At 35.1% G+C, this 26672-nt stretch overlaps 1 protein-coding gene across 1 annotated transcript in view; it reads right to left on the bottom strand.

The window, feature by feature from the left end:
- The window catches only part of MALRD1 (MAM and LDL receptor class A domain containing 1), a 702910-nt gene that overhangs the window by 382313 nt on the left and 293925 nt on the right, over nucleotides 1-26672 (bottom strand). Inside the window, 2 exon segments of the mRNA XM_033209380.1 lie at nucleotides 20685-20898; nucleotides 24590-24700. Of these exon segments, the coding sequence (XP_033065271.1) occupies nucleotides 20685-20898; nucleotides 24590-24700 (325 nt within the window).

Here is a 26672-nt window from a genome sequence, read left to right as displayed (position 1 = left end):
CTTAAAATGTTATAAGATCTTCATCTCAAATTGCATGATATATTACTATGTATATACTACATGTATTATGATGAATTTAGTTTGCTAGCATTTTAAGCTTTTCTGCATGTATATTCACAGGTGTTTGAATATCACTTGTCTGATTTTTGGAAGCTTCATTATCACTGATATATTAGCTTAATAAAATAAACTCTACCTTTTCATATGGTTGAAATAGTTTCTTTGGACATTATTAGTTCATTATAATTTGGTAGAACTCCGCAGTATCTACCCCAGGAGAAAGAACTGGAGGACATTTGTTAACTTATTTGATAGTTAATGGTCTTTTCAAGTTTTTTGCTTTATTAGTTAATTTTGGTTATTTTTCCCCTAGAAAATTAACTATTTAATTGACATTTGCAAATTAGCACAGAGTTATTGGTCTCTATATCCTTTTTATGTCTCCTTTAGCAAAACTACATTTATTTGTATCTTTCTTCCTTTTTTAAATTAAAAATTAGTAAAAGTTTATCTACTACCTCTACTTTTAAAAATAACAGTCTTGGACTTATCATTCAATTTTTTTTTGAAGTTAGCATTTCTCATTTTGTTAACAATATTTTTGCAAACTTTTTTTTTTTTTTTTTTTTTTTTTGAGGCGGAGTCTCGCTCTGTCGCCCAGACTGGAGTGCCGTGGCCGATCTCAGCTCACTGCAAGCTCCGCCTCCGGGTTTACGCCATTCTCCTGCCTCAGCCTCCCGAGTAGCTGGGACTACAGGCGCCCGCCACCTCGCCCGGCTAGTTTTTGTATTTTTAGTAGAGACGGGGTTTCACCGTGTTAGCCAGGATGGTCTCGATCTCCTGACCTCGTGATCCGCCCGTCTCGGCCTCCCAAAGTGCTGGGATTACAGGCTTGAGCCACCGCGCCCGGCCTGCAAACTTTTACTCTGAAATAGTTTCAAACTTGCACTAAAGTTGCAATAATAATAAAAATATCTTTCATCTACCCTTTAACCAAGTTCACAAATGTTTATATTTTCCCCATTCTATCTAAATTCATGTGTATGTGGATACACAGGCACATCTTTAATGTATTGCTCTGTCAATTCCAGGCCATTGCAAAAAAGTGAATACCACAGTAAAGCAAATCACATGAAATTTTGGGTTTCTAAGTGCATATACAACTTATGCTTACACTATACTACAGTGTACTAAAAGTAACATTATGTCTAAAAAGTGTAAATGCCTTAGTTAAAAATAATTTATCCCTAAAAAATGCTATCATCTGAACATTTAGTGAATCACAACGCTTTTGCTGATGGAGGGTATTGCCTCAATGTTGATGGTTGCCAAATGGTCAAGATGGTGGTTGCTGAAGGTGGCTGCTAAGTTGGCTACTGTAGCAATTTCTTAAAATAAGAAAACAAGTTTGTTGAAATAAGTTTGCTACATTGGTTGACTCTTCACTAAAGATTCTCTGTAGCAGGTAAAGCCCTTTGTTTTGTTTGTTTAGACACATCTTCAGGCTCCACTTCTAATTCTAGTTCTTTTGCTGTTTCCACCACATCTGTGTTACTTCCTGCACTGAAATCTTGAAGCCCTCAAAGTCATCCATGAAGGTTAAAATCAACTTCTTCCATACTCCTGTTAATGTTAGCATTTTGACCTTCTGCCATGAATCACAAATGTTCTTAATGGCATCTAGAATGGTGAATCCTTTCCACAAGCTTTCTGATTTACTTTGTCCAGATCCATCAAAGGAATCACCCCCTATGGCAGCTGTTGCCTTATAAAATGTATTTCTTAAATAGTAAAAACCTGAAAGTCAAAATTACTCCTTGATTCATGGACAACAAAATGGATATTGTGTTAGTAGGCATGAAAGCACCATCAAACTCCCTTTATATCTCCATCAGAGCTCTTGGGAGATCAGGTGTATTGTCAATAAGTGGTAATATTTTGACAGGAATTTTTTTTTTCTGAGCTGTAAAATTGAACAGTGGGCTTCAGTAAACCATGCTATAAACAGATGTGCCGTCATCCAGGCTTTGCTGTTTCATTTAGAGAGCATACTCAAAATCCATACTGGGAAAATATGGAAACGTGGATTCATATTAGGAAAACCATTATTACAACGGGGGAACCTGACAGTTGAAAAGGCCTTTGGTATGAGTCAATATACTCTCCCTCATGAAAATGTTGAAGCAGGAATTAGGTGACTTCCTTCCACCTCCATTGTCAGCCAGGTCATGGAAGTTACAGAAATGATTCCTTTATTGGTTGGTGTTGCATTTGATCAATTAATTTAACAATGTAACAGATGTTGGGGCTGGTTCATCAATAAGCATGTCCTAATGGAGTTCTCTCGCATTTTAATAGAATGGGGTAAGTGCTAGGATGGAGATGGAAAATTTATGATTAATTGTAATTGAGTACAATAAAAACTATACAAAAGTCTAAATGTTGAATCCCCGTTTCAACGAGCTTAAACTAAGAAAGACTTAAAACCTGCTGGGCATGGTGGCTCTTGTCTGTAATCCCAGCATTTTGGGAAGCCGAGGTGGGTGGATCGCTTGATGCCAGGAGTTTGCGACCAGCCTAGGCAACATGTTGAAACTCCATCTCTACTAAAAATACAAAAATTAGTCAGGTATGGTGGCACACACCTGTTGTCTCAGCTACTCAGGAGGCTGAGGCACCAGAATCATTGCAACCCAGGAGGCAGAGGTTGCAGTGAGCCAAGATCTTGCCAGTGTACTCTAGCTTGGGCAACAGAGTGAGTTCCTATCTCAAGAAAAAGAAAGAAGGGAGGAAGGGAGGAAGGGAGGAAGGGAGGAAGGGAGGGAGGGAGGAAGGGAGGAAGGAAGGAAGGGAGGGAGGGAGGGAGGGAGGGAGGGAGGAGGAGGGAGGGAGGGAGGGAGGGATGGAGGGAGGTTGGTTGGTTAAAAACCATCTTTATTGTAAAGACTTGGAATCAACCCAAATGTCCATCTGTGACAGACTGGATTAAGAAAATGTGGCACATATACACCATGGAATATCATGCAGCCATAAAAAAGGATGAGTTTGCATCCTTTGTAGGGACATGGATGCAGCTGGAAACCATCATTCTTAGCAAACTACCACAAGAACAGAAAACCAAACACCGCATGTTCTCACTCATAGGTGGGAACTGAACAATGAGATCACTTGGACTCGGGAAGCAGAACATCACACACCGGGGCCTATCATGGGGAGGAGGGAGGGGGGAGGGATTGCATTGGGAGTTATATCTGATATAAATGACGAATTGATGGGTGCTGACGAGTTGATGGGTGCAGCATACCAACATGGCACAAGTATACATATGTAACAAACCTGCACGTTATGCACATGTACCCTAGAACTTAAAGTATAATTTAAAAAAAACAAAAAACAAAAACCATCTTTATTTTCTGAAGGCACAACTGTCCACAAAGAAAATCTAAGGAGTGTACTGGGAAGCAAGGAGGGAGGAAGGGAGGGAGGAAGGGAGAGAGAGAGGGAGGGAGGAAGGGAGAGAGAGAGGGAGGGAGGAAGGGAGGGAGAGAGGAAGGGAAAGACTTAAAAGCCGTTTCTATTTTCCGAAAGCATGACGGTCCACAAAGAAAATCTACAAACCTCAGATAGCTAATAAATGAGTCAGCAAGGTCACAGGACACAAGATTGACATACCATATTACTTAAGGAAAATTAAATAATTAAATTTTATTTCTGAATCCTAGAAATGAAGACAGAAATAAAAATTAAAATATAATACCATTTATAATCCTTCAAAAAATCAAATAGGTGTAAATGTTGTAAGACATACATAGAATTTGTATGCTGAAAACCACAAAACACTGATGAGAGAAATCAAAGATCTAAATAATGGGGAGAAACCTACTGTGCTGATGATTGGAAAACTCAATACATTAAAAACATGACTTCTCCCCAAATTGACAAGTTATTAAATGCGATTTTTATCAAAGTTCCATCAAAATAATTTATAGCTATATATTTTTATAAGATTTATATAGAACATCAATGGAACTAGAATAACTAAAACAATTTTATACAAGAAGAATGCATTAGAAGGAATTAATCTAACTGATTTCAAGATTTATGATACAGCTTTTTTGATTTACTTCATCCAGATCCATCAAAGAAATCACCCCCTATGGCAGTTGTTGCCTTATAAAATGTATTTCTTAAATAGTAAAACCTGAAAGTCAAAATTACTCCTTGATTCATGGACAACAAAATGAATATTGTGTTAGTAGGCATGAAAGCAACATCAAACTCCCTTTATATCTCCATCAGAGCTATCCAGAGTGTCTTGTACTAGTGGAGGAATTAGATACCTGGATCAATAGAACAGAAAAGAACCCAGAAATAGCTCCATGTAAGTAAAACTAATTTTTGACAAAGATACAGAAACAATTAAATAAAAGTAGAACAGTCTCATTAATGATGCTGGAGTAGTTGGTTATAGGCAAACATACAAATAAAGAAACTGTGACCAAACTTTGACACTTTATACAAAAATTAACGAAATGATTCATACCCTTAAATGTAAAATGTAATATCATACAACTTTTTAAAGAACACAAAGGAGAAAATCAGGGACCTAGGACTTGGTGAAATATTCTTAGATGTGATATCAAAAGCATGATCTCAAAGAGGAAAGATCAATACACTGAACTTCATCAACGTTAAAAATGTTTGCTCTGCAAATGATCCTGTTAAGAGAACAAAAAAGACAACCTAAAGCTGGGGAGAAAATATTTGCCATTCATGTATCTGTTAAAAGACTTATACCAATAATGTATAAAGAATTCTGAAAACCCAACAGTAAAAAAAAAGTCTGATTTGAGAATGGGCAAAAGAGATATTTCAGCCAAGAGGATATATGGATTATAAACAAGCACAGGAAATAATATTCAACATCACCAGCTAATAAGGAAGTGCAAATTAAGACCATGATGAGGTATCACTCCTCACTTACAAGAAGGGTAATGTAAAAACAAAATAGTAACACCATTAAATGCTCACAAGGTCATGGCAAAACTTGTTCTTGTGTACATTATTGGTGGTAGTGTGACACGAGGCAATCGCTCTGGAAAATAGCACCACGGTATGTTACCTCCATAGCATGAAACATGACTAAGCAACACAAAGGAAACCCTGATTTACAACAACTTTGATGGATCTCAAGAGGATGACACTGAGAGAAAGAACATCTTTGAGACCTATTCTCAAAGGTCACATCCTGTATAGTTCCATTTATACAACTTTCTCAAAATGATACAGCAAAGAGATATAAAACAAAGTAGTGGCTTCCTGAGGTTAGAGATGATGGGAATGAGTTTGACTGTAAAGAAGTAGCTCAAGGAAGATCTTTGTAAAGAAGGAGTATCTTGATTGTGGCAATGATGCTTTACATAAATTTATGCATGTAATGAAATGCTGCAGACTTTCAAACATTGAGCCAATATTAGTTTCCGGGTTTTAATATTGGACCATAGTTATATAACCACTGAGAGAAAAACGCATGAAGGGTATCTTTGAGCTTTTGAACTGTCTTTTTTTTTTTGGACGGAGTCTCGCTCTGTCGCCCTGGCTGGAGTACAGTGGCACATCTCGGCTCACTGCAAGCTTTGCCTCCTGGGTTCATGCCATTCTCCTGCCTCAGCCTCCCGAGTAGCTGGGACTACAGGTGCCCGCCACCACACCCAGCTAATTTTTTTTGTATTTTTAGTAGAGACGGGGTTTCACTGTGTTAGCCAGGATGGTCTCGATCTCCTGACCTCGTGATCTGCCCGCCTCGCCCTCCCAAAGTGCTGGGATTACAGGCTTGAGCCACCATGCCCGGCCTCTCTTTGAACTTTCTATGAATTCATAAATATTTCAAAATTAAAGGCTAAAATATTAATATCAATTGCTGATTATCATTAGGAATTTATGATAGCGTGGTTTCCAGTGTATTTTGTTATTCTGTGAAGTAATAATCATAAATACATTAAACAAATATTTTCACATTGTGATATACAGAATGACTGTACTACAAGGCATATTTGTGTTCCTACAAAGAAAAAGGCAGTTCTGAGGATAAATAATTTAGAAAAGCCCTATGTGCATCAACCTTTCGAAAATCATAAGGCACATTATATATCAAACATTGGGAAAATATGGATTATCTCATGAGTGATTCAGAGAGGTCCTTCACATATAATTTTTTCTTCTCCGTCGACGACCTGGTTTTATAATCTGGAAAATATTATCCTAACACTTGCCACTTAAGACACTGTGATAGTAAGAGGAGGGACCACTGTTGGTAATTTTGGAAAGACAATGAATGTGGTCTTAGCTCCCGTCACTCAGCTGCAGCCGGATCTAATGAATTCCTCAAGGTCAGGACAGCGGATCCTTCCCAGAAAGCCTGCCTCAGTAACATCATGATATCTGGCCTACTTTCCAACATAATTTCTCAAAGAAAACAAAAGCTATTCTCAGTCCATGCTTAATAACAACTCTGAAAACACACTGGATGTTTTCAAAGCAGTGTGTTACTTTTATGAAAACCCACGTTGGGATTAGTATTTATATATGACCAAATTAACTTCATTTCGCCCCTCCAAAAATACTTGGCACTTTCTCTAACTCTCAAGAAATGCAAATGCTTATTTATGTATCTCTTTTACTATACAAGAAGCTCCACAATTATTCAGGCCATATCTTGTTTTTCTTTCTTTGTTTTTGCCCTAGGACCACTTCTATTGGGGGTGCCTAATGTTTACCAAATAAATAAATGAAAAGGAAATCTGGTAGTAATATGTCAGATAATGTGAGTGTTAATTATAAAATGCTTTCTTAGATTTTAAATGGTTATTGACTAAGAACGAAGTAATTACCCAGGTCAGTGGCTTTCAGTATCCAGGATAATGCACACTGGTGTACTCCCTAGCCCAGAGGCAGTGTACACTGTGAAATTCATTTTTGCCACAACTGAACACTAATTATGAAAACATAAAAAGTTTCAGATGGAACGTCGACCTTACTATAATAAATAAATAATACATGTAATATAACCTCACTGCAAAACTAACAATTACACCTTAAAATCATAGTACCTTCTCCCCCAGAATTCATCTGTTTTCTTGGAAATTACAGAATGCTATATAGTCATATGCCATAACAATTAAAAGAGGACAGTCAAGATGTAAACACGTCAACTCAAAAAACTAAGTAAATAAAAGCATCCTGAGGGATAAAGTGGGTAGTGAAATTCTCCTCAAGCATTTATAGAACCCAAAGGACATTGCTATTGACATCGTGATGACATAAAAGGGGCTGTGTTTTAATTATTCTTGGCTTTTAAAATATTTCATTGATTTTTTTAATTCCTTCAATTACATCGCATATCCTTTGGCTTGATTCATCATTTTTCATTCTTTGGTCAAATATTAATTTCTCAATGAGAATTTCCATGAGTGCCTATTTAAAATTGTAAGCCACCACCCTAAGCATTTTACTTTACTTTTCCTTACTTTTTGCTGGACCACTAATCACTGTAATATGTGTGTGTGTGTGTGTATAAACACAGATACATGTATGTGTATATATGTGTGTGTGTATATATTTATAGTGTTATTTTACTTATTTTCTTTGATCTTTGTGTCCCACCCACCACCAACAGTCAGAATGGAAACTCCATGACAGCAGGATATATATATGTATTGTTCATTTCATTATTCCAAGAAACTAGAAAAAATGCCAGAAATATCATAATAAACACTTGCTGAATGAATGCTCATTTTTACAAGTTTCTCAAAATCTTCAATAAGTTATATTAGCAGGCAAACACATGTATATGAACTATGTCTTGACTTGAATATATTTCAGTCTATTCAATTAATAAAACCAGAGAGAAAGTGGTAAAAAATATAGAAAGAAAGATGTACAAAACACAAATTATTGCTAACGGTTAAAAAATTAATATTGAATATTAAAACCAACAGATATTTGCTTATGTTGACAAGGAACCAAAGAGTACAATAACAGCTCCCTCTTCCACCAGAAAGCTTTGTGAAATTGTTGTATTATCGAGAGCAACACTTTTCAAATTTTAATACACATATGAATCACCTGAGGAACTTGCTAACAAGAAGTTTATGACTTAGTGAGTCTCAGATGGGGCCTCAATGCTGGCAAAGACGCTGATGCTCTCTAGACCAAAATCCGATTAGAAGTAAGTTTAATTCTTTAGCAATGTTTAATTTTGCTCTGCTATGACGTAAAAAGTAGTAATATTTTGAGGCACATTTCATCCAGTGGGAAAGAACCTGTGTTTAAACATATCTGTAATAATTTTGAAAGACTGCTATTAAGTGATAGAGTATAAGAGTTTGGTTGATTTTTTATTAAATGTTCTTTCCCCTCATCCTCCCAATCTAGGCAGAGTACACTTTTCTATACCATTGATTTTGGAAATGGATTTGTGACTTTCTATGACCAATGAAATATTGGTCATGACACAGGCAGAGAATAAACATTTACTTTCACGTCTGGATTTGTGCTCTTTTCCTCTATTTTCTGCTCAAAGAACATGACTTAGGTAGCTGCTTGCTCAGGCATGGACTCCACCCATATCTTACAACTAAGCCCTCCTAAGCTCAACCCAAATAACAGAACATTTTGGGGATGTTAATGGGTACAACAAAAAAAAAAGTTAGAAAGAATGAATAAGACCTAATATTTCATAGCACACCAAATTGACGATAGTCAATGATAAATTAATTTTACATTTTTTTTTTTTGAGACGGAGTCTCGCTCTGTCACCCAGGCTGGAGTGCTGTGGCCGGATCTCAGCTCACTTCAAGCTCCGCCTCCCGGGTTCACGCCATTCTCCTGCCTCAGCCTCCCGAGTAGCTGGGACTACAGGCGCCGCCACCTCGCCTGGCTAGTTTTTTTGTATTTTTTAGTAGAGACGGGGTTTCACCACGTTAGCCAGGATGGTCTCGATCTCCTGACCTCGTGATCTGCCCGTCTTGGCCTCCCAAAGTGAATTTTACATTTTAAAATAAGCAAAAGAGTGTAAATAGATTGTAACACATAGGATAAATGTTTGAGAGGGTGGATACCCCATTCTCTGGGATGTGATTATTTTTCATGGCATGCCTGAATCAAAACATCTTATGTAACCCATAGATATAGACACCTACTATGAAATGGTTTGGATCTTTGTCCCCACCAAAATGTCATCTCAAATTGTAATCTCCATGTGTCAGAGAGAGACCTGGAGGGAGGTAATTAGATCATGAGGACAGTTTCCCCCAAGCTGTTCTTACGATAGTGAGCAAGTTCTAAGGAGATCTGATGGTTTAAAAGTATGGCACTCACTCCCTCACTCTCTCTTCTGCTTCCACAGAAGGCATTCCTTGCTTCCCCTACACTTTCCACTGTGATTGTAAGTTTCCTGAGGCCTCCCCAGCCATGTGGAACTGTCAGTTAAACCTCTTTTATTTATATATTACCCAGTCTCAAATATGTCTTTATAGCAGTGTGAGAATGAACTAATATAACACATACTATGTACCTACAAAATTTAGAAATTTAAAAATTAAGAAAACAAATCACAGAACCTCACCACATACAGGGTGAAACTAAGAAATGGTTTTTAAATTGACAATGAATTTTGCTGTAGATTGTTACACAGCATTATTATGATACAGATAACTTATACAGAAATCAGTACTTTAATGGAGTGCTGACATAAAAATTACCTAAAATTTGTAGCAATGGCCAGGATGGCAGGCAATAAAGGAATTGTTACAGGACACTGAAAAAATTGAGATTTATGTTATGTAACATCAAAACATTTGATAAACCTAGTGCCCAAGATATTGTGGAAAGCTGAATATATATATAATTATATTACAAATTTGTGTGAGGAGCTTTCTGGACAAAATGTTGAAAACATGAATTGGTTACTACTTGATGTATTTGATAAGATGCCACAAGAAAAATATAAGCTCAGGAAAGAACTGATAAGCTAGTAAACACATTTAAGAAGGCAAGCAGAGAGGTCAGAAATTCGGAGATTTTAAACCTCGGAAGTAGAAACTTTAATTGATCATTTAAATAGTGGAATGCTAAAACATATTTTCCAGGAAAGACCAAACCCAGGGCTCCACCATGAAGGCAAGGCCTTGGGATAAATTCCAAACCAAGTGTAGAGCTGGAGACTGTTTTTCAGACTTTTGACAGGAAAACTATCCTCCTAGGTATGTGTGTGTGTGTGTGTGTGTATGTATATGTGTATATATACACACACAAGTACACTATATATGTGTGTGTGTGTATACATATATATATAGAGAGAGAGAGAGAGAGTCACCCTGATGTGCTATTAAATAGTAGGTCTTATTAATTCATTCTAACTATATATACACATAGTTATATATATAGTATATAACTAGTATATGTATATACTAGCATATAGTATATATGTAGATATATATATATTGTGTAACTGTGTGTATATATATATGTACTTATGTGTGTGTGTGTCTATACATATATATATATATATATATAGTTAGAAAGAATTAATAAGACCTACTATTTAATAGCACATCAGGATGAGCATAATCAGTAATATCTTAGTTTTACATTTTAAAATAACATAAAGAGTGCAAGTAAATTGCTTGTAATTCAAAGGATAAATGCTTGAGGAGATGGACACCCCATTCTCCACGATGTGTTTATTTCACATTGCATGCCTGTATTCAAACATCTCATGTACCCCATAAATATATACACCTACTATGAAATGGTTTGGCTCTTTGTCCCCACCCAAATCTCATCTCAAATTGGAATCCCCACATGTCAGGGAGAGACATGGTGGGAGGTGATATTTTTTATGGTTTATTTTGTTATGGTTTTACAAAAATCTGAGACATCCAAAAAAACTGTGATTAAATTTAGAGAAAAAGGCATATCTCACAAATAATCTTACAGTAGGTGAGAAGCAACAGGAACTGCAGACTTTGCAAGTAGGGAGTCTCTTGCAAAAGCAGAAGTCACATCAGCAAACTGGTGAAGAGGCAGCTCTAAGCTCCATTCAGCCACAGACACATCAAAATGCAAGCAGAAAATGTCAGAATCAATGTTGTCAGAACTCTGGAAAGCAGTCAAAAGATTATAACAAGCAAGCAAATGCTGAATCAAGAAGACAGCAACCTAAAAATGGTAGGAAGATTCTCCACAATTTCTTATAGTAGAAGCAGTGGGAATATTTTCTCACTCATTGCATGAAGCCAGTATTACTTCTAATACCAAAACCAGACAAAAACTTATAAGAAACAAGAACTAAAGAGCAATATCTCTCATGAACGTAAATCTGAAAATCTTCAATAAAATATTAGCAAATCAAATCCAACGATGTCTAAAAGTAACTACATGTCGTAGCCAAATGGGATTTGTTCCAGGTTTGTAAGGCTGGCTCAACATTCGAAAACCAAATAATGTAATCCATCACATCAACAAGCTAAAGACGAAAAATCATATAATCATATCAATACATGAAGAAAAAGCACGTGACAAAATCCGACACCCATTCATGATAAAAACTCTCAGCAAACTAGAAATAGAGGAAAACTTTCTCAACTTCTTAAAGAACAACTACAAAAAAACCTACAGCTAAAACTACATTTAATGGTGAAAAGCTAGACGCATTTTTGCTAATATCAGGAGCACGACAAAGATGTTCCCTCTCACAACTCCTTTTCAACATCACACTGAGAGTCCTAACTCATGCAATAAAACAAGAAAAGGAAGTAAAAGTTATACAAATTAGGAAGGAAGATATAAAACTGTCTTTGGTCACATATGGCATAATTACCTATATAAAATTCTAAAAGACAAAAATATTCTGGAACTAATAAGCAATTACAAGGGGTTGTGCGATACATGATTAATACACAAAACTCAATTGCTTTCCTATATATCAACAGTGAACAAGTGGAATTTGAAATTAAAAACATGATAACATTTACATTAGCACTCTCTCTCCACAGAAATAAATAGTTAGGTATATGTCTAACAAAGTAGATTTAAGATTTATTTTTATTTTATTTGTTTTTTTCTGAGGTGGAGTCTCGCTCTGTCACCCAGGATGGAGTGCAGTGGCACGATCTTGGCTCACTACAACCTCTGCCTCCTGGGTTTAAGTGATTCTCCTGTCTCAGCCTCCTGAGTAGCTGGGATTACAGGCACCTGCCACCACACCCAGCTATTTTTTTTTGTAATTCTAATAGAGATGAGGTTTCACCATGCTGGCCAGGCTAGTCTCAAACTCCAGACCTCAGTGTATCCATCTGCCTCAGCCTCTCAAAATGCTGGCATTACAGGGGTGAGGCACTGCACTCTGCCAGATGTAAGATGTATATGAGGAAAACTATTAAACTATGATAAAATATATCAAAGAATAACTAAATAAATGGAGAGTTAATTCATGTTCATCAACAGAAATGCCCAAGGTTGTCAAGATATCAATTCTTCCCAATTTGACCTTTAGATACAATACGATCCCAATAAAATCCCAGCAAGTCATTTTGTGGATATTGACAAACGATCCTAAGACTTGCATAGAGAGGCAAAAGATTCAGAATAATCAAGACAATAGTAAAAACAAAACAAAAGAAGACAGCTAATACTACCTGACCCCAGGCCTTACAATAAAGTTACAGTAATCAAGACAATGAGGTATTGGCAAAAGAATATACAAATAGATGAATCAAACAGAATACAGAGCCCAGAAATAGATGAACAAAAATATGGTTAATTGATATTTGAAAAACAAAACAAAGGCAAGTCAATGGAGAAAGAAGTCTTTTTAGTAAATGGCACTGGAAAAACTGAACATCTACATGTAAAACAATGAATCTAGACACAGAGTTTATAAGTTTATATTCTCCACAAAAATCAACTCAAAATGGATAATAGACATGAATATAAAATGCGAAACTATAAAAATGCTAGCAAATAACATCTGAGAAGATCTAGATGATCTTTTGCTATAGTGATAGTTTTTTAAATACAACACCAATGGCACAATTCATGAAACAAATAATTGGTAAGCTGGACTTTCTTAAAATTTAAAAGTGATGCTTTCTGAAAGACACCGTTAAGCAAATTACCAGTAGAAGACTAGTCACAAACTGGAAGAAAATATGTGAAAGACACATATGAGAAAAAATTATTATCCAAAACATACAAAGAACACTCAAAACTCAAAAACAAACAACCTAATTAGTTAACAGACAGAAGATCTAAACAGATACCTCATCAAAGAAGACATACAATGGCAAGTAAGCAAATGAATCGAAGCTCAACATCATATGTCATCAGGAAATTGCAAATTTTAAAAAGTGACATACCACTAAATACCTACTAAGATGGCAAAAATTTAAAAAAGCTAAAAACATCAAGTGCTGGCAAAGATATGGAGTGACAGAAATTGCCATTCATTGATGCTGTGAATGCAAAATGGTACAGTCACTTTGGAAAACAGTTTGGCAGTTCCTTGCAAAACTAAACATACTTTACCATATAACCCCGCAAACTTGGTCCCTGCTCTTTTCCCAAAGGAGTTAAAAACTTATGTCCACACAAGAACCTGCACATGCATGCTTGCAGCAGCTTTATTCATAATTGCCAAAATTGGAAGCAACCAAGATGCCCCTCAGTGAGCGAATGGACAAATAAACTGGGGCATATTCAGACAACAGACTATTATCCAGCTGTAAAAAGCAATGAGTTTTCATGTCTATTATCAAGTGAAAAAAGGAAATTTGAAAAGGCTACATGCTGTATGATTCCAACTACATGACATTCTGGAAAAGACAAAACTATGCAGACAAGATCAAAATCAGTTGCCAGCTGTTTAAGGGTGGAGAGGAATGAACAGGCGGAGCAGAGCCGATTTTTAGGGCAATGAAACGACTCTGTAGGATACTATGATAGTCAATACGTGTTATCATACATTTGTTATAACCCACAGAATGTACAGCACCAAGAGTGAGACCTAATGTAAACTATGGAGTTTGAGTGTTAATGATGTGTCATTGTAGGTTTATCGATTGTAGAAAATGTATCACTCTTGTATGGGGAAGGCTGTGGGTATATGGAAATAAGGGGTATATTTTCTTCCTTTCCCTCCCTCCCTCCCTCCCTTCCTTTCCATCTTTTTTTTTTTTTTTTTTGACAGAATCTTGCTCTGTCACCAGACTGGAGTGCGGTGGCACGATCTCAGCTCACTGCGACCTCCACCTCCTGGGTTCAAACAATTCCCCTGCCTCAGCCTCCTGAGTAGCTGGGACTACAAGTGCATGCCACCATGCCTAGCTAATTTTCTGTATTTTTAGAAGAGACGGGGTTTCACTATGTTAGCCAGGATGGTCTTGATCTCCTGACCTCGTGATCCGCCCGCCTCGGCCTCCCACAGTGCTGGGATTACAGGCGTGAGCCACTGCGCCCAAATGATAACTGTACTTTCTACTCAGTTTGTTGTAAACCTAAAATTGCTATAAACCTAAAGGTATTAAAAATAAACATGAAAAAAGACAACCTACAAAATGATAATGAATATTTGCAAATTGCATATTTGATAATGATTTAAGATTCAGAATTCTAAAGAACTCCTATAACTCAACAAAAGATAATTCTGTGAAAAAAATGGGCAAAATAGATATTTCTCCAAAAAAGATACATAAATGGCCAATAAGATCATTTAATATGTTCAACATCATTCATCATTAGGGAAACGCAAATCAAAACCACCATGAGATTACACTTCATACTCCCTAGGATGGCTATAATTAAAAAGCTTAAAAAGGAAAGCAGCAGGTCCCAGACCTCCTTCAAAAATTTGCTTGAATACCTTCTCATCTAGGCCTGTCCTTACCATGATACTTAATATTTTAATTTGCCATCCTTCCATCTTATGATTTCTTATGTTTTATCTTTTTATCACAGTACTGATCACCTCTTAATGAGCTGTGTAATTTTACATACACATATGTAAGTATGTACCTATTACTTAACAAGCTGTGTAACTTACTTATATACACATATGTAAGCATGTACATATATACATATACACATATGTAAGCATGTACAAATACACGTTTATATACACATATGTAAGTATGAAAGTTTACTTACATATACATAAGTGTAAGTTTGTGTATAATATATATACAAATAAACACATACAATATATTTTGTATTATATATATACACACAAAATATATATTTTCTGTTTAACGCAAAAGTACATGCTCAAGAAGAACATGATTTTTTTTGTTTCATTTAATGATGTATACTAGGTGTCTCAAACATTGCTTGCCATATAGCAACTGCCCAATAAATATATATTAATTAAACAGTTTTGTCTTTATTTTTCTTTATTCTTAGCAGGGTTTTGAAAATGTTATTGGTCTTCTGAAGTCCTCCATCTTAGATTTGTGTTCTGTTTCATTAATTTGTGCTATTACCGAATTGGTTTCTAATATAATTTTTTTTTATATTATATATATTTTTCTCTATCTACTGGCTTAGCAAATGCCCCTAGTTTATGTCATGCAATATTGTTGTTATTTCTGTTTCAAAACATGTTTTAATTTAATGTGATTTAGGAGGGGGACATGGGCTATTTAAAGTGTCTTTCTCCTAAACAATGGGAGTTTCCTAGACATTGCCTTATCATTTAAAATTATATAATTAAAAATATATCATTTACAATTATAACCCTTTTTTGTTCCTTGCTAAATGTTCTGTGTGTGCTTGCAAATCATATATATCTGAACCTGGTAAATTGCGTTACATATGCCTATTAGGTATAGATCACTGACTATGCTGGTCAACTCCATTGCATCCTTACCATAGCACAAAATTAAAACATTCTGAGAATGCCTGAAATACTCTGAATTGTGACTCATCAGTAAATAAGCTAATTAGAATGTATTTGGAAACTAATAAAATGGTTGTTTCTGAAAGAAGTCTCTGTATCAATGGCATGATTATATTCAAATAAGATTTTAGAGTCCTAGATACGCAAGTCACTTTGACTACATCCTGTATTACAGAAGTGTTACTCAGATTATTTTTTTAAATTACTTTTTTATAGATTGTGCTTTCAAAGTCTACATTGATCTACAGATAATTAAAGCAGGATGTACACGTTTATATTACAAAGGATTTCTAGGTATTTTATTCTCTTTGTAGCAATTGTGAATGGGAGTTCACTCATGATTTGGCTCTCTGTTTGTCTATTATTGGCTGTTGGGGGGTGGGGGGCTAGGGGAGGGATAGCATTAGGAGAAATACCAAATGTAGATGACAGGTTGATGGGTGCAGCAAATCACCATGGCATGTGTATATCTATGGAACAAAACCTGCATGTTCTACACATGTACCCCAGAACTTTAAGTATAGTAATAAAAAATATTTTTTTCTCCATGAAACACCTTATATCTTTAAAAAGAGTTGATTTCTTTCATTCTTTCTGCTCTTCCTAGATGGTATATTTCTACCTAATCAGATTTTCAAAGCCTTCTTAGAATTGTGATATGTGTTCAAGCTTTACTTAGAATTCTCAAAACAAAACAAAACAAAGAAAGGAGACTGTGGAATTTAAACCCAAATACATGGTTGGTTGCCAGCCAAACTTTTGAAATCAGTTGCTATGGAGATTCTTTTAATTTTGTCTTTCTCTTCTTCTGGGTCTAATTAGGGCATCAAAGTTTATAGCATATAAATATAATAATACCACTCATAATTCATATGGCAGATTCCAGCCACTTTATAACTAAAACAAAACATTTAAGACCAGTAGACTGGAAACACAGTTGAACTTCAAAAAAAAATTAGCAATGCTATGTTAAAAGAGATAATTCTCATGTAATGGCAACCAATGCCAAAATCAGGTTTATTCTAATTTCTTTGTTTGTACCAGCAGCTGAAAAAGTTTTATTCCTGTGCATTATTTGGAACTAATTCAGCTTTCCTGCTCTAATATTACTGGTATGAATATGCCCACTCAAATCTAAAAAAAAAAGAACAAGAGATTTTGCAATCATTCACCAAAAAGCACCTTCTGGTACAGCTTATCCTCCAAAGGCTCATGATTACTTTGGCCTTTAGGTTTGAAACAGAAGAACTACCAAGACAGTACATTTTTAATATGTTTCTGATTCCCTTGGTAAATCAGCATACTTTCCCTAATACAGAGAGAAATTCCTAGAAATATGCACAACTTTAGAGCTTAAATACAAAGAGCTCACGAAATATTTAGCCAGAAATAAAATGATACTTTGAATTCTGAAAAATTACGCTAAACTATATCTCTAGGAAAGAGATACACTGGTGACATTACAAATAAAATTCAAAAGCATTATATGTGCTCTAATTGTTAACCTTATATGTTTGTGTGATATTTAAGTGAAAATGACAATGAAGAAAATGTACAAGCATTTGATATAGAAATAACTAAAACAATAGCAGAAAATATACATAAGGTAAAGATAAACAAATACAGAATTCCAGAGTAGCATTTTTCCTTATTCATATAATAATGTATATAATAAATAATCCAAAATTGAAGGAATATATAGTCATGTGATTTTAAAAGGCCATCTATGTCTATAGAGAATACGTTTTGTTTTCAACCGATACAGTCATTGTCATATTTATGGGGTACAGTGTAATGTTTTAATATATGTATATATTATAGTACTGATCAAATCAAAGTTAACACTTATCATATCTCAAACACTTCTCATCTCTTTGTGGTAAAAACATTAAGTTTTTTTTTTAAGATTCAGTTATACACAAAAGTGGTAGGGTATATGCAGGAGAATGAAGCTGGAACTCTACCTTTTATCATACATAAATATAAACTCAGGACGGATTAAAGACTTAAAAGGCAAGACCTAAAACTATAGAAATTCTAGAAGAAAACCAAGGAAACTGAATTTTTCACAACAGCCTTGGCAAGGAATTTATGACTAAATCATCAAAAGCAATTGAAATGAAACCAAAAATTGACAAGTGGGATCTAATTAAACTAACGAGTTCTGCACAGAAAAAACAAACAACAACAACAAAAACAGAACAGAGTAAACAGAAAACCTACAAAACAGGAGAAAATAGTCACAGACTATGCATACAACAAAGGTCACACTTCATGAATCCATAAAGAATTTAGTCAATTCAACAAGCAAAAACAACCCCATTAAAAAGTGGGCAAAGGACATGAACACTTTTCTAAAAGAAGACAAACAAGCAGCCAACAAACATATGAAAGAAATGCTCTGTATCACCAATCATCAGAGAAATGCAAATCAAAACCACAGTGAGATACCATCTTACATTAGTCAAAATGGCCATTATTAAAAAGTCAAAAAATAACAGATGTTGGTGAGGTTACCGAGAAAAGGTAAAGCTTACACACTGCTGGTGGGAATGTAAATTAGTTCAGCCACTGTGGAAGGGAGTTTGAAGACTGTGAAAGAACTCAAAGCAGAATTATCATTTGACCCAGCAATTTCATTATTGGGTATATAACAAAAGGAAAATAAATCTGTCTCCCAAAAAGATACACGCATTCCTATGTTCATCGCAGGACGAATCACAATACCAAAAACATGGAATCAATCCAGGTGCCCATCAGTGGTGGATTGAATAAAGAAAATCTGTTACGTATACACCATGGAATACTACACAGTCATAAAAAAAAGAATGAAATCAAGTCCTTCGCACTAACATGGATGCAGGTGGAGGCCATAATTCTAAGTGAATTAACGCAGGAACAGAAAACCAAACACTGCTTATTCTCACTTATACGTGGATGCTCGACACTGGGTAAATGTGGACATACACATGGGAGCAATAAGCACTGGGGACTACTAGAGTGGGGAGGGAGAGAGGAGGAAAGGGCTAAAAATCTATTGTATCCTATACTCACTATCTGGCTGACAAGACTAATCATACCCCAAATTTCACCATCACACTATACAAGAAACCTGCACATGTATCACTGATTCTGAAATAAAACTTGAAATAATTTTTCTGAAAAGAAGTGGTATGGTAGCTTGGGCAAAACATTGGATCATAAATCAAAATACTTGAGTTCTAATGAGAACACATGGACACAGGGAGGGGAACATCACACACCAGGGATGTCACCAGCTAGGGGGCTAGGGGAGGGATAGCATTAGGAGACATACCTAATGTTGATGGGTGCAGCAAACAACCATGGCATGTGTAAACCTATGTAACAAACCTGCACGTTCTGCACGTGTGTCTCAGAACTTAAAGTATAATAATAATTAAAAAATACTTCTGTTCTAGGACCAACTCTATCAGTACAAGTTTTATCAATTTTGACAAAACCTAAGCCACTCTTGTTGACAGCTTCATCTGCTGACTGTACTAATAATATCTTTCCCACCTAGTTCTCAAGGCTTCTGAAGTTCAAATGAAGATTAATAAATAAAAAAGCCTTTGAACATTAAAAGTTCTATGTATATGTGAGCTGAAGTTGTTCATGATATTTCAGTTTTGGTTCCAAGAAGCAAATAATATCAAACTGCAATGTTCTAGTTCAGAAATTATTAAAGGTAATGGTGACATAATTTGTCAACCTTCATTTTGACAATTTATATTCACCTCATTTGCAGTTAAACGAAGCCACAATTGGACTATGTTGCACAATTTTACAGGCCTAGCAGAATGAGTACATACGGCCCATTTAGCTAAGGATATTTTAATATATGATGTCCATTATGAGTTGATCTCTTTCAACCATATCACCCAGCTGATATGTATCTCCTTGAGAGATCACTATGTCTATTTTACATACAGGTATTTATCAGGGTGTTGTTTTTTTTTTTTTTTTTAACAACCTATCACATCTGACAATATACACAGAGAAATGACAATCCTCTGAAATGCATCAGAGTCTGTAGGCTCACCAGCCCTGTATGAATTGTCTTTAATGAAAATTTTGCCTGTAATTTTTCAAAAAAAAAAAAACTTTATTTCAGGCCGGGCTCAGTGACTCATGCCTGCAATCCCAGCACTTTGGGAAGCCAAGGCAGGCAGACCGTGAGGTCAAGAGATCAAGACCATCCTGGCCAACATGGTGAAATCCAATCTCTACTAAAAATACAAAAAATAGCTGGGCATGGTGGTGCATGCCTGTAGTCCCAACTAATCGGGAGGCTAAGGCAGGAGAATCACTTGAACTCAGGAGGCAGAGGTTGCAGTGAACTGATATCGTGCCACTGCACTCCATCCTGGCAACAGAGTGAGACTCCGTCTCACAAAAAGAAAAAAAAAAAAAAACACTTTCATATGAAAACTACTTGTTTCCATTCTGTTTTTCTTTGAAGACACCTGTTTTGCAATTTATCTCCAATTAATACACACATACACACACACAGCCATCAATTGGTTTTAAATGAATTATGATTATAAATGAATTATTCAGAGAAAGGAAGGAAAGTATCAAGTTAAATCACCTTACCTTCCCCTGGTGTTGAGATACACACACTCTGCATGTTTCAACAATAAACGCAGCATATTGAGTAAGGCTGTGGGAGTTGAAGGTAAAAGTAAGAAAACAGAACCCTTTTACTTACGACAAATGAAAGTAGTCTCATCTGAATTATCAGCACAATCATTCACAAAATCACAAAGCTTGTCCTTTGCAATGCAGTGCTTATTAGCACACATGAATTCATGAGCAGTACACTTTCTCTCTGGGTTAAGCAAAGGGGAGCAATCTTGGAAGGAAATATCATCCACTGCTACATCTCCTATGTAACTGATACCACGTTTGGCTCTGAAGACAATCTAAAAAAAAAAAAAAAAAGCCAGTTACAGTTACACTGTCAATCGAGAAGTTCAAAACCTGGGCAAACACTATTTATCAAGCACATCAAGCTTGAAACTGTTTTGCCTTGTTTTTTTAATGTCCCTATGTTGAAAATGACCCAGGAAATTTAAGGACCATTTAAGACCTAGGTCATCCTCAACACCTAAGAATGTGGGAGTGGCAACACCACTGGCTCATGTCTAGATTTTTAGGAGATAGGTCTAGAAAATTGGCAGGAGACACCGATCCTTTGCCAGCTCTCTACTACCTTTGCCAGCTCTCAGATGTCAAACAAGACCTACTCCTGTTTCAGAGTATTGCTGCACAGGAAAGCAGTAGGTCGATTGGATGACATAAAGTACCAAGAGTGAAAAGATACAAGTAGATTCCTTATTTTGCTCAATTCTTGTCATTCCTCAGATCTCTCCATTCCTACTATTTGAAAGCTAAAAGATAAGTCTTCAATACCATGAGTTTTTTTTTTTTTTAATTGAACACATCTTTGGAATTGAAATGACTTTGATTTGCTTTTGATTCATATATGTGATGAACAGAATCTTCACATGTCCTATTGTTTGACAACGATCTCCCACATATGTGTACTTCAGTAGAATCAGAAAGAATGAAGAACAGCAACAGGAATCATTAATGGTTTTACAAATTCCATCATCAATTTGTTAACAATACCATTGCTTGAAATAAAAATGAACGCTGTTTCATAACTACATAAAACATCACATATTCTGTAGTTTAGGATATTTCAGTGAAATGAATTCAGTCTTTTTATTAAGTTTTTCTGCAAGCTAAGTATGTATATGTTAACATAAGAAATATTCAGATATTTCAAAATAAATTTAGAACAATTAGAGGTGAGTTAACAAGGTTTTACTTTAGTGATGTTGTACAAAATACTGTTACCATATTTAGAAATGTCTTTTGACCAATTCTGGATGATTATTTTTCATAAAATAAATAATTATAGTTTTTTTCCCTTCATATGTGATAGGTCTTTATACTGTTGTGTGAACCTAGGTGTTATCCTCTTAACATGAGAAGATGGAATAATTGAAATCATGCCTCTCACATTATCAAAAGAAAAACATAACTGTGTTCGTATAGTGAATTTACATAAAAGGAATAGACAGCTCTTCATAGTAGGTGAGCTTGGAAAGAAAAAAAATCAATTAGTAAAATAGATGAAGAGCTTGAAAGTGATTAAAAAGAGATGAAACCAAAAAGTATAATAAGGACTATGATTTTCTTAAAAGGGAAATCGAGCCATGGAAAAATATTGATATGCAAAATAAAAAAGACACTCTATTATCTGGATAATCTAAAATTTCAATACATGCTGTAATGCTCTGTGAATAAGAAATCAGATAATGCAATGAGTGTTGCACTATTAATTTGCTTATCTTCTGTCATATAGGTCCAATCTCAGTTGCTTGCCTTGTTGAAATAATCAAATCATCACTTATATCTCAACTTTTCACACAGTGTTGGCTGGGATTCCCTAGACTTTAACACTGAATGTGATTAACTGTTCTTAAAAAAGAGAGAAACTACAATGTATCTTTTTTTTTCCAGACAGAATAAAGTCAGGGTTAATTATTTTTGTAAAATTTGGTAGACAACGTAGCATGGCAGTTGCACTGTGGACTGGTGGAAGGCCTGACTGTGTCTACAGTCAGCCGCTGCCACTTGTAGTTACATAACTAGAACAGAAGACCTAACATCTGGGTATTTCTGTATTCTAATTTATAATATGGCGATAATAATACTATGTAACTTGCAAGGTTATTGTGAAAGCAAGATGAGCAACTATTTTAAAAATTCATATAACAGTATGTAGCACTCGGTAAGTGCTACATACGTGATTGCTCTAATAGTAAAAATTATAATTAAATATTTTGTTTTAATTTGGGGGGGGTTCCCAAATAAAATTATACAAACTTCCCAGAGATGTTCAGCATACCATATCTAAAAATATTTTATATGTTTCCTCAAGGGCTAGAGGCACTCATCTTTGTGAGACTAAAGAGAACAATCTTGTAAGAAATGGCAGAATTGTGAAGAGTGTGCCTAACTCATCACTGTCTCTCTCGTGTATGGTGCATAGCAATGTGCTTTGCATGTAGTAAGTGCTCAATAATATTTTATGGAAGAAATCACACATAAAACAGCAAATATTCACAAGTCATTAGTATTTAGTTTTAAGAGTCAAAAAATCAGGGCTATATTTCTCTTTAATCTCAATATGTGAAAAATTAGAAATTCAGAATGGCTAAATTAATAATTGATTGTATGTGCTGAAATTCCCCTTAATATTACTTCAAACATGGTTTTACTATACAAATATTTTACATGCACAGAACTAGTTAAGACTTCATCACCTGGGGTGGAAGCCCAAGTGTGGCAGAGTAGAACCTTCTACATGTTCTTGATGAGATTTCTTCTCGTCTCAGTTTAAAGACCTGAGAGGCGGAACAGTTGGGATCCCTCTAATAAAACTTTCATAGTGTGCAAGGCTATGAAATTGCTATTCAGTCTTCACTGCTTCAAGTTGAACTTCCTTTTTATACATATCCTAAATTATCTACAAGTGATTCATAAGAAAACTGGATTTCAGAGAGAGGCAAAAGATACATAGGATTTACTACACCTATCATTCCAAGAAACTGGCTGTAATACTTACCAATGCTTTTATACAATGGAAGCCTGTATACTCCCATTGGAGTTGGGAGGAGCTGATCTATCAGAGAAAGCACATGGTTGTAGATGTATTTATCTGAACATTCACAGCCAACTTGACTACCCCAGCTGCACAGGGAAGAGTGAAAATGCAATATTCAACAAGAATTTTATCCTATCTGGAGATAAACGGCTCTAAATTCATGGAATTAAGACCCAGGCAGTTAAGACTAAGAAGAAAATGCTGTACATAAATGGCTCTGTGTTCTCACTCTGCCTATTCAAATTTTAACAAATCTTCAGAGCTAAGCCTCATCTTCTAAGAAAATTCCCAATAAAACAACAGCCAATGGAGGCCTTGCTTTCTTGGTAATCCATAAGAAATATGCTTTGTGCCAAACATTTCAGCATATGCTTATTTTCAATTTAAACATTTTCACCTGCGTACTAGTACTTTTCTTTAGTTATTAATATGTATAGGTCTGATCCTCTTACTATTATCACAAATTCCATGAAGACAAGTAGAGCATTACACAATATTGTGCCTCCCAAAAATATTTTTAAATTAGGTGAATCTATTGCCTATAATAAGGCTTAACAATATAATATGTTTTCCAAAGACTATCTTTTAAATTGGTTTGAAAGAATTAATTGCTGTACAAGCTCTGAGAATATATTTGCAAAACAGAGTGAAACGTTCTTTATATGTGTGGGGCTGGTTGGGGAGTGAAGGAAGGTTGTTATTCAAATTAAATGTTCCTAGAAGTACGAATATCTACTTGGAAATTAGAGTATTCTGAAGTTGTCAATTCCTTATGTAAAATGCCCCATGGAGTGTTAAGTGTCGTGTCTACGTATCCATAGAACACATCAAAAAGGGAATGGGGAGCAAGAAGACTGTGAGTATGGAAGGAAATAAATGAGGATGAAAAAAAATCAGCAGAACTCACTCATGCCGTAACTACCTGGATTACACACCTGTGTATGTGAATGAATGCCTAAAAACACTTCTGCTCTCTTCCACTGTGCACCTTGCCATCCAGTTTGAGCCCACAATTTAGAAGTAACATTATCTTTCTTGATGAGTACCTGCAGAGATAAATCAGGTAAACGGCATTGAAGTATTTTATTTTGAGAAATTGCAAACATGTAGAATTCTTCCAGTGATTCCTTTTTAGTTGCAATATCAACATGAAGTCCCAGAGAGAAGAACTAAGACATTTTTTTTATTAGATATCTTTGTTTTCTACAGCATTGTGCCCCTAGGGTACCTTACAAGCTTTGTACAATAAAGATGAGCATGAATATCTGTCAGTCAAGTCCTAAGGTATCTGGGCACCATTTAATTAAGAACTCAACTACATTAACTTTTTAAAAATCTGGCGGCAGTAACAATTGCTGTTTTATATATTATATAATATTCTTGTGGCCAAATGAGAAAGTATGGAATTGCTTACTAAAACACTCTTTTGAGAATTATCTTTCTCATTAGATGATTCCAGAGGGGCAGTAATGTTACAATGTCAGCTCATTTCATTGTAAGCGCACAGATGGGTGAGATGAGTGAGCATCTATTTATGCTGCACTAGTAAGAGCTTACTGCCCAACAGCCGTGAAACCAACATATTCTCATCAGTACGGTATCCTCACCATAAAGCAGAATCCAGATTACTCTCAGCAAACTATTATGGCTCTTCTTTTAGAATGATACAAAACGAGCCATGAAGTGAGTAACTAAGGCTCATAGGAGAGTGGAACAATTTTGGATTGTAAAATAACTGACTTAGATAGTGTATTAAATGATTTCACAACACTACTTTTTAAAAATAGAACTTATACAACCAAAGAATTATTCAGATAAAAGATTTGCGAAAGTCCTGACTTTTAAAAGTGAAGATGAATTTTAATGATTTATCTGTTTTTTTAATGAAATTCACATTTTAAAAATGTAATTGGAGTCTCCAGAGTCACAGAAAAAATGTGTTACCAGCAAAACTATCATTAAATTATCAGTCTATAAAATTCAAAATAATTTGGAACACTATCAAGGTCAAGAAAATATCGTTTCTAACCAATAACTAAAAATCAATTTTGAAAGGCATTGAAAAAATGTATAGTAAACGAGTCTTCTTTATATATATACACTATATACAAATCACTGAGAAAAAACATGTTCAAGAAACTTATTAATGCAACATTTAATGTTATTTTATTTATCCATGCACAAAAAAGTCAGGCATAGATATCATTTTATTCATTTTATAATTCCATACTTACAAAATTTTAATCCTTTTTAAAAAGTTAATCTACCAATATCAAATTTTATACTGAAAAAATGAAAGTATATTTCAAATCATCAATCCTAACCCCATAATATTCCAGACAAATAATTCTCATTTTATTGACAAAAATCTTACAGTAAGTTGTAGTAATTGCTTTGCTTAAAACCATTTTTAAAAAGTCACTTTACAACAATAAGTTATAACATCAATCCAGAAGACCATTTGGATGCCTTTAGATTATTAAACATAACCATGCATGTATACACACAAATATACTTTTAAACTGTTTTCAGAATGAAAACAATAAATGTTTCCAATAAAAAAAAAAAACATTTTTGAAAGAAACTACGTTTGTCTAAAGTTTCTTTAGAAAAATGAATAACAATAGCCAGGAAAACCATAGAATTAAAAAAAATAGGAGTTGGGGTAGCACCTACTACTAATATTGCAATCAACGTTTTGGAAAATAAATGACCCAGCAGTTGGTCACAGTCTGTATCTCTACTGGGGAAAAAGCAGGAAACTCATGTCTAATCTTGTTGCAAATATGCTCAAGATTTCTTGGCAAGCTAATAGTATTTAAGAGGGGGAGAGTCCTTATCAATAGATTGCTTCTAGCAAGCTAGCCCTACTCTAAAACTGCTCATAGTATATACAACTCTGGAATTTGTGGATTTATTTTCAGACAAGGTTTCCTGGAAAGTAACACATAAGCTATGAAACAGAATAAATGGAGATGCTCCAAATTTTAGTTGGCTTCTTCAGTATAACTGATGTGT

This window comes from Trachypithecus francoisi, unplaced genomic scaffold (genome assembly GCF_009764315.1).
Source record: "Trachypithecus francoisi isolate TF-2019V2 unplaced genomic scaffold, Tfra_2.0 Lachesis_group9, whole genome shotgun sequence".
Lineage (NCBI taxonomy): Eukaryota > Metazoa > Chordata > Mammalia > Primates > Cercopithecidae > Trachypithecus > Trachypithecus francoisi.
This window is presented reverse-complemented; position numbering and strand designations above follow the sequence as displayed.